The 15317-nt window shown below is 41.5% G+C and overlaps 1 protein-coding gene across 17 annotated transcripts in view; it reads left to right on the forward strand.

Annotated features, from left to right (window-relative positions):
- LOC123981106 (HAUS augmin-like complex subunit 3) overlaps positions 1-15317 on the forward strand; it is a 125105-nt gene that overhangs the window by 46687 nt on the left and 63101 nt on the right. For 12 of the 17 annotated variants that reach the window (XM_046065753.1, XM_046065752.1, XM_046065754.1 and 9 more), the window contains 3 exons: positions 5324-5435; positions 8533-8615; positions 13844-13975. In XM_046065753.1, the coding sequence (XP_045921709.1) occupies positions 5324-5435; positions 8533-8615; positions 13844-13975 (327 nt within the window). Of the gene's footprint in view, positions 1-5323; positions 5436-8532; positions 8616-13843; positions 13976-14322; positions 14681-15120; positions 15305-15317 lie in introns of those variants that run through there. The other 5 variants (XM_046065765.1, XM_046065766.1, XM_046065767.1 and 2 more) reach the window with 5 other exon arrangements.

Raw genomic sequence — 15317 nt, forward strand, 5'->3', positions numbered from 1 at the left:
GAGTCTCAAGTCTCTGAGCAAGAGTCCAAGTCAAGTCTCACGTCTCTGAGCAAGAGTCAAAGTCAAGTCTCACATCTCTGAGCAAGAGTCAAAGTCAGGTTTCAAGTCTCTGAGCAAGAGTCAAAGTCAGGTCTCTAGTCTCTGAGCAAGAGTCCAAGTCAAGTCTCAAGTCTCAAGTCTCTGAGCAAGAGTCCAAGTCAAGTCTCACGTCTCTGAGCAAGAGTCAAAGTCAAGTCTCACATCTCTGAGCAAGAGTCAAAGTCAGGTTTCAAGTCTCTGAGCAAGAGTCAAAGTCAGGTCTCTAGTCTCTGAGCAAGAGTCAAAGTCAGGTCTCTAGTCTCTGAGCAAGAGTCCAATTTAGGGGGGGCTGGTGCAGTCGATATTGACTACCAGCTATATACAGCATTACATTAACTTAGCTCTCCTTATTAGCTAGGCTCCTTACATGCTTGCTAATAACCTTTTTTAAGATTGGTCTCCGACTCCGATTGACAGCGTTATGTTGGACAGATTTGTGCAGCTGTCTTCATGAAGGAGAGGGAGAGAGAGACAGAGGGACGAGCGAGAGGATGTGCGACGCTCTGCAATCAAATACGATTTTAAATAAAAAAATAAATAAAAAATCAATATGTGGAGGTCAGCGTTGATATTGTGGCGGGCCGCCACAAATAAATGAACGTATGGGTAGATGGTGTTCATGTTCAGCTTCATTGTGAACTGAAAAGTCGAGGAATTTTTTTTCAGTAGGGCTGAATGATAACGAGTAAATTGTCAGATTTATCTCAATTATTATAAATGTAACAATAACTATTTTGAATGCGTTGGTGTATTATATTTCCCTCTCACAAACTCATGCACCCATCCTTCGTCACTTTTTCTCCTTCCACATCAGCAGAAACCTATTACAGCCTGTTGCTTCATCCAGAAAATCTCTAATATTTCTCCGCTCCCATTTTGAGTCTTTTTTCCGTGCTTTTGGTTGGGTTTAATTTGATTTTGAAGCAGCTGAGCAGAGGAGTCTGGGTGAAATGGCAGTAATGGAATGCACTGCAGTTGCTTTTTGGGGTGTGGATGTAAGTGTGTGTCTGTTTTTCAATGTGTGATTGTGTGTGTGTGTGTGTCTGTTTTTCAATGTGTGATTGTGTGTCTGTGTGTGTGTCTGTGTTTTAATGTGTGTGTGTACTTCGTGTTGAGGTGTTTCAGTTTAGATCTGCCAAACTGACAGGAGAACTGTCGACCTGTCAGCGCAGGACATGTCGTTTTTTGTGTGTGTTTGCCCCCAGTTACCTCTCTGCTTATGTAAGTGCTTGGGGCAAATGTCTCAGACAATTTGGCATCTGATGCCTTTTTAAACCAGGTGTTTTTGTGTCTTACCTGCAACTTTAAGCCTCGTACAGACTACACGACTTTCAGCGTTGGCTGATGGCTGTGCTGTTCACACTACACAACTTTCCGTCTTGTGACGGGAGTCTTGAAGTCGCTGTGGCGTTCGCACTACGTGACTTATCGGTGACGGGGGGTCACACACTACGCAATCTGACAAGGACTCTTTCACCCGACGCTGGTCTCCAAACCGCGTTTGTCAAGAAAACACACGTGAAATGTGAAAAATGACGCGAACCTACACATGAAACAGCTGTTGTTTGATATTATAAAGATAGCAATTATAAAGACAAAAAATCTGGGTGAAAGAATCGATTAGCACACGCAGGTAGCAGGGATTGTCTGAGCTACAGAGAGAGCTGCAGGTGAGTAAAAAGTGTTTTGCAGAGAAAAAGTAGCTGCCTGCTCTCATTGGCTGGATGTGGATGTTGAGTCGGCCGACTTTTCCAGATATTTGGCATGCTAGATATCTGGCAGATGTCGGTGATGTGTTAGAAATGTGTCGGGAGCCGCTTTGATGCGTCGTTTTGTAGTTCACACATAACGACTTGGCGACCGCCAATCGACGGCTGATTTACCCCTGATCACAGCCTGACGGTCGCTGAGTGTAAACTAGGCTTTAGAGTCTGTCCTTTCATTAATGAAAAGTTTTCTATTCTATTCTATTCTAGTCTAAAAACACCTGCACACTTTCTCCATGCCACAAAGGTTTATTACTGACAACGCTCCTTACTTGGATCTTTGTCAGGTCACAATCACCATTTTTCATTGACACCGTTTCTGATAGCCTTGCCCCTATACGTAAAGTGCGTATAATTACTTACCTTAAACTTGTGGTGAGGGTTGCGGATTGCAGCCAGTGGCTTACGGTGCATTCACGTACCCCTCGATTGGTCCCATTTCCCGAGTTGTGAAGTCGTTCTTCCAACTTCAGTGTGTGTTCATGTGCTCTTAAGTCTGAATGTGGAATCAACATTATTAGCATTATCAGAGTGTTGAAACAACACGCAGAGATCTAGTTCACTCTACATGCACAGTAAACTATTATATGTTTGCAAATTATGTGATATTGCACGAAGTTCTGTATGCTTCGGAAGATTCTGATTATTCCAACACTACATGAATGCACCAGTCACCACTCACCCCTCCCTTTCCAAGCGCGCAGGAGAAGCTTCGGTGGCCACACGCTCTGTCGGCTCTTGTGCTAAATAATACGCGTGGGCCTTCATTTGTCCAAATTTCTCTTATTTTCTTACTTTTAATAAACCAGACGATTACTACTAGTACTACTACTAACGTTACTACTGCTTCTTCTTCTTCTTCTTCTTCTTCGTATGTATAGCAGTTGTAAGTCACTTTGGATAAAAGCATCAGCTAAATGAATAAATGTAAATGTATTCAATATAGTGACGAAATGCGCTCTGTAGTGTTGTTTTTGCTACTGTAGAAACATGGCGGCGCAACATGGTGACTTCCATGTAAGAGGAGATATAAATGGCTCATTCTAAGGTAATAAAAACATAACGGTTCAATATATAAGGTCTTTATACACCACTGAAAACATAGTTATGTATGTTATATTGCATTTATGTCAGTAGTTACTCTTAAATTTTACACACTGAACCATGCATCCATTTTGGCTTAGACAGTATTTGACAGTGAATAACCTTAAATTAATTGATCCCTTTTACGTTATACACAGATGAATAATATATTAAAACATATAATCTCTCATAATGTCAATTCATGATGGATGGCAATTTGATTTATTTTAGTCATAAGTACAGTGTGGAGAGCAGTGCAAACAGCATCACTGTAACACGGCCTGTGACAGGGTATGTTGCCAAATTAAAATGTACGACTTCATAATTTTGGTGAAGCATACACCAAATAACCTGTTCCTTGAGATGTAGCCGGTAGGTTCTTCATTTACATTCTCACCATCCTCAGGTCGCTGTAAATTGTCACATCAAGCTTTAATAACAGCATTTATGTTGTTCCGCGTAACATCACTTTCCTTAATAACCCAACTTAGCATTTATTTATGTGATAGCAGCGCTGGCTTGCTGTGAGACGGATATAACAAATTAGATCCAAATCATGTCAATTTCAACATCAGAAGACGACAACAAAAGGCAGAACATTTTGTCAGATGATGCTGTAGCATTCACATAACATCCTGCTGTTATAGAGAATTAGGTGGAGATGATGCAGTGATGTAATTGCAACTTGCGTCACTATGTTGTCGTGTCCAAGAAACACAGGGTCAGCTTCTATTGTGACCATTATGACACTTGCATACATTTTAATACCCTGGATTTAATCAGTTTAGTTGTGTTTACAATGATTATGACGTTGCTCTATGATAATCAGACCAAGATATGCAAGAGATACTTCCCAGTTCATTTTCTATTGAATGCAAATGAACTAAGGGTTTGAAAAAATGTGAGAGAAAAAATCCCTAACTTTATAAAAATAACAGTGGACTTCTGCAGAAAGTGACATAATGAAGGTGGTAAATCTGACAGCTTTGTGTGTATTGTCTCATGTTTTTTTATCATGTATCTCTGATGATGATCATGATAGTTGATGCTGATAATGATGTAGCTGGGTAGCGCTTTGAGTGTGTGTATACAAAGTGTATATGAGCTTCTTTGACTTCCGTGGAAAAAATGTCAGGTTTTCCTTTCAGCTTTGGTACAATTAAGTTTGATAGCACAAAATTCTTCAGCCATCAAAAACATCAATAGTGAGCGTCGTGAATGAAAAGGAACGTGCCTTTTTATACCCACCATTTAGCACTGCCATCAACAGTAATACAGGGAGAAAGATGTAGGAGGCAGAGACACCAATTTCTCCACAGATGGTGACCTTTCTTTCTCCACTGGAAGCTCATGTTCTTTTGCTCTTAGTGTCGCTGTTTGCTGTTGCTCTCTTCGCCTCCATGTTTGCCCAAATGCAACTACCGTATTTCACACCCACTCTCTGTAGGTTATTTACAGTTATCGTGGAAAATGTTGGAAGTCACTAAATGAATTGAAGATGGCGAGTTGAGGAACAGCGAGAAAATTGCAACACTTAAGCGTAAATAACACCTTTCTATGCACCAAATGTGTCAGATGAAATATAGTGTTTGTGTTTTAACAGTGTATGAGTATTTAAGGGTACAGAACAGTGTACTTTGAACTTACTGAACCCTAAATCTTCCTTCATATTCTGTATATGTGACACTGTACATATTTTCTTGGTCCAGTGCGTCATTAGTAATATCTTGCTCAAAGCTACCTATACCCTACTGGATGTCTGTTAGCTTAGCTTTGCACAAATACTGGAAACGGTGGGGAGAACAGATACAGTGGCCTGGCTTTTTCCAAAGGTAACACAATCCACCTACCAGCACCTCTAAAACCAGAGATGTTTTACAGAGGAGACACAGTAGTAGTGATGCATGCGAAGTATAACTGGTCAGGAAAAACACTTTTTAAACCTTATTTTGGGGCAAAATTGTCAAACTTTTTTAGCGATTTTTAGTAGGTTTTACTAGTGATTCTATTCATGTAGTTTTTATGTGCTGGTGACCAGTAAAACTGCAGTTCTGGCTCTCTCCCAATTTATTCAGATAGGAGCCTGGTCTTGTCACAAGTTGTAGTTTGACGCAGCTTATGTGCCGTAACTTTCTGTAAAAATACTAGGTGGTAGACAGAGCCAAGCTAGCTGTTTCCCCCTTTGTGCTAAGCTAAGCTACCCGGCTGCTGACTCTAGCTGCATGTAGACCATACAGACATCAAAGTTGTATCTTCTCATGTAACTCCCGGAAAGAAAGCCAATAACCCTCTTCCCCAATGTGTCAGTATTTGTGATTGGATAGTTGATGATTTTGGATGTGAAATTGGAGTAATGTGTCATTAAAAATGTGTGTGTGTGTGTGTGTGTGTGTCAGACTTCTGCCAGGTGGAGCTGCGTCTGCTGGCTCACCTCTCCTCTGACCCTGAGCTGCTCCGCATTTTCAGCCTCCCGCAGGCCGACGTCTTTACCATGTTAGCCTCTCAGTGGTATGTCACACACACACACAATTCAGTGTGCTTTAGTGGCATGAATATTTCAGTTAAACAATGTTGCTAAAGATTTTTGCAGCAAAACTTTTACATGTGAATGTGAATTAACAAGATACCATATACAAATAGATCCTAAACTACAAACAGGAATTTAAGATTTAACCTTCCATGCAGCGAACGTTCGGTTCAGGTTCAGTGTGTAATATTTAGGAGGATCTATAGATAGAAATGCAATATAATATACGTAACTATGTTTTCAGTGGTGTATAAACCTTACATAATGAACTGTTGTGTTTTTATTACTTTAGAATGAGCCATTTCTATCCACATACACTGCGGGTCCTCTTACATCGGACAACGCCATTTGCGCCGCAATGTTTCTACGGTAGCCCAAATGGACATAAGGCTCTACAGAGCGCGTTTTGTCACTATGTTATAAACGCTCGAAGAACAAGTAACGTTTGTAGTGGTAGTAGTTTTAGTCTTCTGGTTTATTTAGAAGTAAGAAAAGACGAGAAATTTGTACTAATAGAGGCCCACACGTATTATTTAGCACAAGAGCCGACAGAGTGTGTCAGCCACCGTAGCTTCTCCTGCGCTTGGAAAGGGAGGGGTGAGGGGTGATTGATGGTGTATTCATGTCGTGTAGAAATAATCTGATTTTCTTTAAATCTTGCAGAAAGAGGAATAAGGTATACAAATATGGAGAAAAAGTACCACATAAAAGTAGTAATTGACCTTTCGCTAAGCCACGCCCCGAATACGCAGCTGGCCAATCACAGCGCAGTATAGGACTCGCTCTAACTGAATGCACAGTGAGCTGTTTGTTGCAATTCGCAAACCTCACCACTAGATGTCAGTAAAACTTAACACACTTAACCTTTAAGTGCAACAGTTCGCTGAGTCACTCGCTGTCCCTCAGGTTGTGACACAGGCCACATACTTGGCGGCAAAGTTTGCCATATGTCCTTCTCATAGGATTATTCTTAATTTATTGTTATCTTCAAGTTCTTTGATATCCAGTATAACACACAAACACATGCATACACACACTAGTTCTCACCTGATCTTCTTGGCAAGGTGAGTGTTGATGCTCCACAGGGTTTCTCCTTCCTGTTTTCTTTCTTTCGCTCTCTCCTAGCCCCGCCTCCCCTCCTGACTGCCTTCAATTCAAACGCTAATAACCTTGTTGCCATGACTACCATGCCAACTGCCTGATTCGCCCCGCTCTTTTCCATGGGCAGGGCACCCGTGGGCTCGTCACCCTAGTGATTACATTGTCGTGCTTTAGAATTATTTTTGTGAATGTGTATGTGAGTTTTTCTCCTTCTTTCATGCTGCTGGTGTGTCTGTGTTTACACATAGGTCTGTCTTGTTGTTCTGATGCTACGTGTGTGTGCGTGTGTGTGTGTGTGCGTGTGTGTGTGTGCGTGTGTGTGTCACTGTGCTACTTTTACTCCTGTTATCCATCTCAGTGTGTCAGAGGGCAGCCGGTTAAACAGATTACCTGGTCACACAGACCATATTAACAGCTCTACTGAGGCTTTACTTTGTGTCTCTTTCATTATCTCTCTTTCACATTTAAACAAATTAAGTGGTGTCACTGTAACTCTGCTGGGATTACTCCACCTTTTGCACACTCTCTGTCTTTTATAGCTTTTGTATCTTTCCATGCAATTGTCCCTATAAAAACTTTTTGAACAAGTGGTTTTTGGTCTCTTTTTTGCCTTCTCTGTCAGGTTTTTCTCTTCTTAATCCCTTTCCCCCCTCACTTTCCATCACTCTTTTACATGTTCATTTCACAGTTTCTTTTTCTTTTTTATTTCATTCCTTCCTCCCACAATGTCCCATTACTCTCCCCCCGGTAATTTGCATTTGTTACTCTGGCTGGAATAGCCTCTAGGTATAGAGAAAAATATAAAAAGCTTTTTATTCATGACCTGTGTAGTCAGACTCCTTTGGCCTACCACAAAATTAATTCCTTGTTACTTTGAATATTATGTAGATATTTCTTTATAACACACTTGCCGCTGCAGAGAACAACCTGCTACATTACCTTTTGGGCTTTCTAGTCCTTCACCTCGTAGTGAACTGGTGTCATTGGCAAACACTTACATGTAACAGCAACAAGCCAATTTTATGTAGAAGCCCATTTCATTTTCAAATAAACCAGATTAGGTGAAACAGCAGGAGGAAGAAGAATTTTACTTATCCAGCAGGGGGCAGTGAAAATCCAGAATGGATTTCCCTTGGCCAGATGCACAGTGGAGGAAAGTGATCACCTTTGGGTCAACCACTGGAGGTTAAAGGTTAACAGAGATATATGTGTGTTTGTTTGTAAGAGAGAGAGAGCAGTAGAGCGGCATTTTAAGTGTAATTACCTCAGCTCCGATCAGTAGTGGCAGCTCCCTGTCAGCCCCTCCAGGAATGCCACATTGCAGACGTGTCATCCCACCCACACTGTCTGATCCCCAGTACTACTGCTGTCTGCAAGTCATATTACATAACTGTCTCTGTCAGTCCCTGCCTCTCTCTCTCTCCGTGTCTGTTCTTTTCTTTAGTCCCTCTGTCTCTGTACTTCATGTCGTTTTAACCTCCATATGTCACATTGTTTCTGTCCTTATTTTCCCTTTTGTTCTTAGTGATTTTTCTGCTGTCCTTTTCCTTTTCTGTTTGCTCCCTCTCTGTGTCACCTTTCTGTCTTGTACTTCTACTTTCTCTGTTTCCCACCGGACAACGATCAAAGGAAGTGGGTTGATGTCTAATCAAGACTTTTATCGTACATCCATACAACTTATTATACTTGTATTTGAACTGTTTTCTACAATTTCAGCGTTGTATCTCTATTTTGTCTGGGAATTGTCTGTATTCAGTGTCAAAACCATAAACTAGTAATCCAGTGTATGGAAAGGTCATCCAAGGACTTTATTTGCATTTTTAACTAAAAAACATCAAAATTTTGTTTTGTACCATCAGTTAATTATTTTGCCTCTGTCAGTTTGTTCAATAATACATACTGTACAGTGTATTTATATTTTCATTTAGTAAAGAATCACACACTGTCTCTCTCAATGTGTTCACCTTTGTCACTCAGGAAAGGGGTGCGTGAGGGTGAGGTGACTTCCGAGGATCGGGAACACGCCAAACGCATCGTCTACTCTGTTGTGTACGGGGCAGGTGAGTACGTTGTGAAGATAAAAGAGATTTATCAGTCAGCTAGACAATTGATCTTTGTTGTTTCAAAGTGACAAAACAATGGATCAAAGTTTAATTTGGTGACCGGTTCAGACCTGCACCTGTGAAGGGGGTAAATGTGTTAGCAAAGGAGATAATTCAGAAGACGCAGACAGAAAGCGAGGCAGAGGAAGAAAGAGACTGCAGTATCACAATGATGTGATTATTTTACGCAGGGTTTAGGTTATCTTTACACAAAATTGCCCTGGGATTTTGACGGGGACATATACTAGCTGTGTTTCTTTAATGTTGTAGATCACATTCCTGAATCCATGGGCTGGACAGGGATGGGTGGGTAGAGGGTGGAAGGGCAGGAGAAGATAAAAATAGAGAGAGGAAGATGAATTTATAATACACCCTTGTGGCCCATAAAGAGACTTGTGTGTGTCAGCGTCATTTATGGTTCACACACATTAAAGTGCATGCTCTCGCGAACACTCACACTTACTGCATATGCACACACAACCACAGTGATGCAAGTCAGTGGTGTCATGGAGACTAAATGAATATGTGTGTGTGAGTGGACATGTGGTGGATATCCAGGCCGGTGGATTTAAAACAATGACTACTAATAATTGTTGTGAGTTGGTGTGTGTAGTTGTGTGTTATGTTTGTTTTTAGCGTGTGTATATATGGACCTGATGAGTGACATGTGTTTACATGTGTGTTTGTGTTTTTACCTGTGTGATGGCGGGAGGTTTTACAGGCAGCTGGTACTCAGTAGCTTATCAGCGGGGCTGACTACTCTTCAAAAGTGTGTGGTCTGGTATAATAGCAGTTTTGACAGCTTTGGAGCCTGTTGTCAAAACTGCTGTTACTTATTATTTGTGTGTGTCTGTTATTTAAAAAATAAAAAATAAAATTCATCACTATAAACTGTGATGATCAGCATCTTCTTGGGGCAGGAAAGACAACAATTTTTGGGTGCGTGGGGACATAAATTCCAGATCTTAACTGATCTACTGCCTTAAAAATATCCAGAATTTTTTAAAAGTAAACCTTAAAACAATATATATATATCCGGAGGTTATTGTAGTTATGTCAACATGTATACATTTTAATGAAAAACTGTTTTGATTCTTTTGATTGGTGGACCAGACCAGGCTTCTAATTGAGACCTGCGTTTATTTGTCAAAATGCGTAGCCACACTTGGCCAGTAGAGGGACAGGGATTATGGGTAGTTGTGATATATTGCTAGGAAGTACTGACAACAATGTGATAATAATAAGTCATTCTAGGTAATTTCTTCCCAACTGGTTTTCCATCATACTTTAATATTTTGGGTAAAAAGGTATTAAATTGCATTCCACGTGGTATCAAAAAGTAAAAATTTTACTTGGTGAACCCTCCCATAAACCTTCTGTAGGGATGGGAAAATGGGTCAAAAGTCATGCCCATGGTTTAGATTACCTCACAACAAAAAACTGGGCCTGTGTATCACCCTACAATGATGCATTTAATTTGTGTACAACTACTTTTGGTAGGAGCCAAGATATGTTATATTCCTCTGCTTCACTTACTTACACAGGTGCTGCTCTTACTGTGACACAATATATTATCAAAACAGGACATTTAGTGTTCTCCCTGAAGACAACATCATGACGAAATCAGAAAATATGTTCGATTTAATTAACCAGTCAGCAGTGACTCTTAACGCGCATGATTTTCATTAGAATGTGTAGGAGGGGAACTGGGTCAGTGGCTATCCCTCTCTTATTGGATTGAGTTTGTTTAGAGTGCATTCAAGAGGTCAGCAACATCTGACGCTCTCAAGATGATGATGGAGTGTTTTGTGGCATTTCTACTTTAGCAGGAGTCGCAGCTCAGCGGGAGGAAAACAAGCATAAACACACAAACACTCACACACAAACACACACTGATGAATGAGTCAGTTCTAGGAAACTCAATAAACCTCAACAGTAACGGCCAACGAGGAAAATATGTGCAAGCTATTCATTTGAGACATGTAGGGAGCCATGGAATACATGCAGGGACAATTCACAAAGCAAAAGGTCAGTGCTAAAAATTCAGAGTGAATATGCAGTGTGTGAGAAGTAAAAGAGAGAGACAAAGTCAGATGCTGGGAATAGTAAGGGAGATGTAGGCTGAAGGCATAGAAAGAAGGGGGGGGGTGAATAATGTGGAGAGAGTAATGTAGGGGAAAGGGGAAGAGGAATTTGAAGGAGCTCCTGATGATTAGAGACAGGCAGCTCTGCATGGGAGGATGTGTTGCCATGGATAACAAACACTAAAAGGAAGCTTTCTCCGGAAGACAATAATCAGGCCAGGGAGGAGGGGCCACGCAGCAATATGGACTCATGCACACGCGCACATACACACACATACGTATACAAATGGGTCAACTAATAAAAAGGCCAAGAAATGATGTTGGCGGGGGAGGATGAAGGAGGTGAGACAGAGATACAGTGAGAGATTAAAGAGGGTGAAATGAAAAAGACTTAAACTAGCATATCAACAGTGTTTTTGCAAAAGTAGCATTTCGTATTTATGATAACATTTTGACACGTGGAAACAGGAAGGACAGTGGCAACAGAAAGAGGGCAGAAAAAGAGAAAATGGACGGTAAAGAGGGCAGAACTAAATAGGAGGGTTTCAATGGTAGAAGAAAAGATGAACAAGGTCTAACTGAGAGGAAAAAAAAAAGATTGACGGGTTACATGCAGAGAAGCAGGGAGCGTCAGTAACGAAGGTTGAAGGTCAGTCCCTGAAGTGACCTCATTCAGCAGGAATGTGGAGCTTCACACACACAAGAACACACTCATACGGTACAGCCGTCACACCCAGAGGCAGTGCTCTCTAGTATCTGCACAGCATCTTTCAATTCAACATGTTTGTATAGCGCCAATTTATACACTTTTCATACAGAGCCGGTCTAGATCGTACTCTTTTTTTTTTTTATTGTTATAATCCATGGAAACTCTTTGTTACACACAGCATATCAGACTGAGTGACTTCTAGCTCAACACAAACAAAAACACACATTACGAGCCACGCTGCTGAAAGGGCCTTGGCCGTGACATATTTCACTGACACACACACAGACATGCCGTCTGAATTTAAATGTCTTTATCTTCTACTCTAAGGCTGACTTTCTAAGAAATGAAGCCCATGTTGGCGAACTTTCAAATTATTTTTTGTTATCATTATTCTTAATATCTAAATTTATTCTACATTTAATTTCTAAAATGACAGTACAAGTATGTATTGTGTTTGTGTTTTGCCACCGGAAAAACTTGAATACAATATTCCCTTTTAAAAAGGCATTATCATAGTTATTACATCAATATGTGTTTAATTGTCATAGTACAAGTATAAGAATCTATGAATATGCAAGTATTATTACAAAAGTTTTAAGTTCTCGACACAAGATTTCTCCTACCTCCCCTGAAAAGTCCATCCTCAATGTGTGTATGTTGACTGGAGGTTTCAAGTTTCATACTGAACCATGATTGGCTCAGAACTAGTTGTGATGTCACAGAATCATGCTCAAAGGTACATGTCTAAAGTTTGAAACTCAGCGCAAACATTATTCTGCACAGTGAAAGTCAAACATCCAAGTGAAGTAACAATAAGCAAAACACATTTGGAGTGGCTGGCGTGTGTGTGTGTGTCTGTGTGTTTTATGGTGGTGTTGATTTTTAATCCCTGCAGTAGAAGCTACTGTCCTCTCTGCTAACCTTCCTACCAGCTCTCGGGCTGTTTGGCATTACATTACTCATCACCAACCACACATCAACACACCACCCTGACAGCTCAAACACACACACAAAGTAACTATGGCACCCATTAGCTCACCCTCAACGCTCCTCTATCGATCTCTTCCTAACCTTACAGCCCGCTCCTCTACTCCTGCTACAGGCTGTACTGGGAACACACACACACACACACACACACACACACACACACACACACACTGTTAGCTTTATATTCACTTTACACACAGATACACACATACACCCCTTGCAGCCTTGCCGTGATCCTTGCCCACTATCCTTTTATCTTGTCCTCTTATATCTTTCACCCTTCACTTGGCTCTACTTTTTTTTCTCTTCATTTATTTTACCCTCTAGTCCAGTCTGGCCTCTGTTCACTCTTTCTCTTTCAACTTTCTTCTCTTCCCCTGGCCCCTGTCACCATTCACCTAACCCTAACCCATTTTACAAAGACTAGAAAGGCACTATACAAATCCAGAACATTTACATTTAAATATCTGTACAATAAATGTGGCGCCATTGCTAGCAGTCGGCTATCTTAGCTTAGCACAAAGACTGGAAACAGGTAAACAGCTTGCCTGGCTCTGTCCAATGGTAACAAAATCCACCTACCAGCTCCTCTAAAGCTCACTAATTAACACGTGATATCTCATTTCAGTCAGGACAGCTTCATCAAAGTAGATATTTGTGATGCAGTAAGTTAAGTTTGCCGTTATGTCTCTGTTTTGGGATGCCTGCCCTTCCACACACCTACGTGGGAGAGCACCTCCCCGCCCATCCATGATAATACATGGAAAGCCAGAGGCAGAGAGCAGCAGCAAAGACCCTCCAGGGTAGTGAACAGAGCATCAATAACAACAGGAATGACAGCATTAATCAGACACAGCCTGAAAGGAGGAGCTGGGGTGGCAACGGTTTACAAGCTGCTTGCAGAGGAAGCAGCAAGGGCAGACAGGCTACAGCAACTTAAATAAGATGTCCTTGTATGGAAGTTGCCAATGAATGCTTAGAGAATAATCAGCTGAGCTGTCAGAGGCACTCTCTGCAAGAAAATGAAGAAATGTATTTCCCAAAATGTTAAATTCCTTTAGCATTCTACACACATTGCCAGGCACATAAATGTGTGGAAGCTACTAAAAATCAGTGAGGGAGCGCCCCGGTAGCTTACCTATAAGAGCACGTACCATGTATTGAGGCTGACTCCTTAGCGGAGCGGCCTGGGTTTGAATCCAGCCCTTGCCTTTGCTTCATGTCTCCTCTCTCTCTCTCCTCTGCCTTCCTGTCTCTCTATTATCAGTGTCAAATAAAGCAAAAAATGCCAAGATCATATTTAATCGTACTATTTATGTTACATCCACATGGCATCTCCCTTGTAACTTCTCCCTGATGCGTGCCTGCTTAGTTAAATACGAATTAGTAAATGTTGTTTCCAACAGGTCGTGAGCGTCTGTCAGGAATCCTCGGGGTGAGCGCCGAGCAGGCCAGCCGATTCCAGGACAGCTTCCTCCAGACCTACAGAGAAGTCCAGACCTTCATCCAGAGGACCATCCAGCAGTGCCACAGACAAGGTCTGTGTACATTCAAATTCCCCCCCCGATTTAATAAGCAATAAAATATATAAGCATTACCTCAAGGTTCTTATCTTGAGTCTCAAGATCAGTTTCCCAGAATTCAATAGCTAAAATGTTTATTTATAGGATTAGAGTTTAGGATCAGAGTCACAGTTAAACTACGGGAATTTAAGAGTTGATGTTAAAAATTAGCACAGTGTCCCCATAAATATAACAAAAATGTGTGTATATCTCTGGGTTAGGACCTGGACTGTTGACATACACTATGTTGTTTGAATTTCTTAGGCGTACACATATACTCCTATGCTCTCATGTGTGTGTGTTTGTGTGTTTGGCTGAGGAAGAAGAAGATGTGCTTGCATTGGCAGGAATGAGACAAACTGCCGCGGGTCAATACTTGAGGGGGACGAGGTGGATGGTTCAGACGGGACACTCTATTTTTATTCGGACTGAACTGCCAACACAGCACACCTGAGATTTAAACACGCTCACACAAAATAGTGTAAAGTCTGCACTTTAACCCTCATTGCACACGTACATGAGCCCAGCATCGACAGGCAGAGGGATGAGGTCGGTCTGCACCAAAACCTTCAGCACTAAGGCCTGTGTTTGGGTGAAGACCTCAGCCTCTGGTTTGGTGTGTAATTGCATCTTATGTGTGCTGTATCGGCTTTTCCCTTCAAAATAAAAGCATTAAAGGGACAACTGATGAGTTACTTCATTTTGTTACACAACCCTGTGTTGTAAAATCTACCTTCTGCAGTATAAACCAATAACACACCAAATACATGAGGAGTAATCTAAGAGAACGAGCCAGCTGTGTGAGTACTAATGCCACAGTGTCAACTTTAGCACTGTTGTGGTACTACAGAATCTCTCCACTACCTTGTGTTCTTTTGTTTCCCCCCCCTTCCCTGTGTTTTCTGTTTGTCCTCCCTGTCTGTGTTTGTCTCGGCGTGGCTACACTCTCTGGCTCCAGTGACGCACCTGGTCCTCATTCCACTAATCAAGCTCCTGCAATATTTCAACCCAGTCCTCCTCACATTCTTCACCAGATCGTCAGTTAACCACATGTGGTACATGTGTCAAGGCCTACTATCTACTCCCATAAGATTCCTTGCAATTTCTGTGTCTCCCTGGAGACTGTTTTTCTCTGTGCCCAGGATCACACTACCTCCGGGAACTCTGCTGAACGCCACACCCTGCTCAGCTCACATCTTGCCTGGACAAACTCCCCTCCACCGTGTTCTCCATTCTGCCCTGTTGGAACCTACCACCCAGTCTTCCGTTGCTCTTTTCAATAAAACCCTTTGTTACCCCTTCGAACTGTTCCGAGTCT

Source organism: Micropterus dolomieu, linkage group LG12 (assembly GCF_021292245.1).
Source record: "Micropterus dolomieu isolate WLL.071019.BEF.003 ecotype Adirondacks linkage group LG12, ASM2129224v1, whole genome shotgun sequence".
Taxonomy (NCBI): Eukaryota; Metazoa; Chordata; class Actinopteri; order Centrarchiformes; family Centrarchidae; genus Micropterus; species Micropterus dolomieu.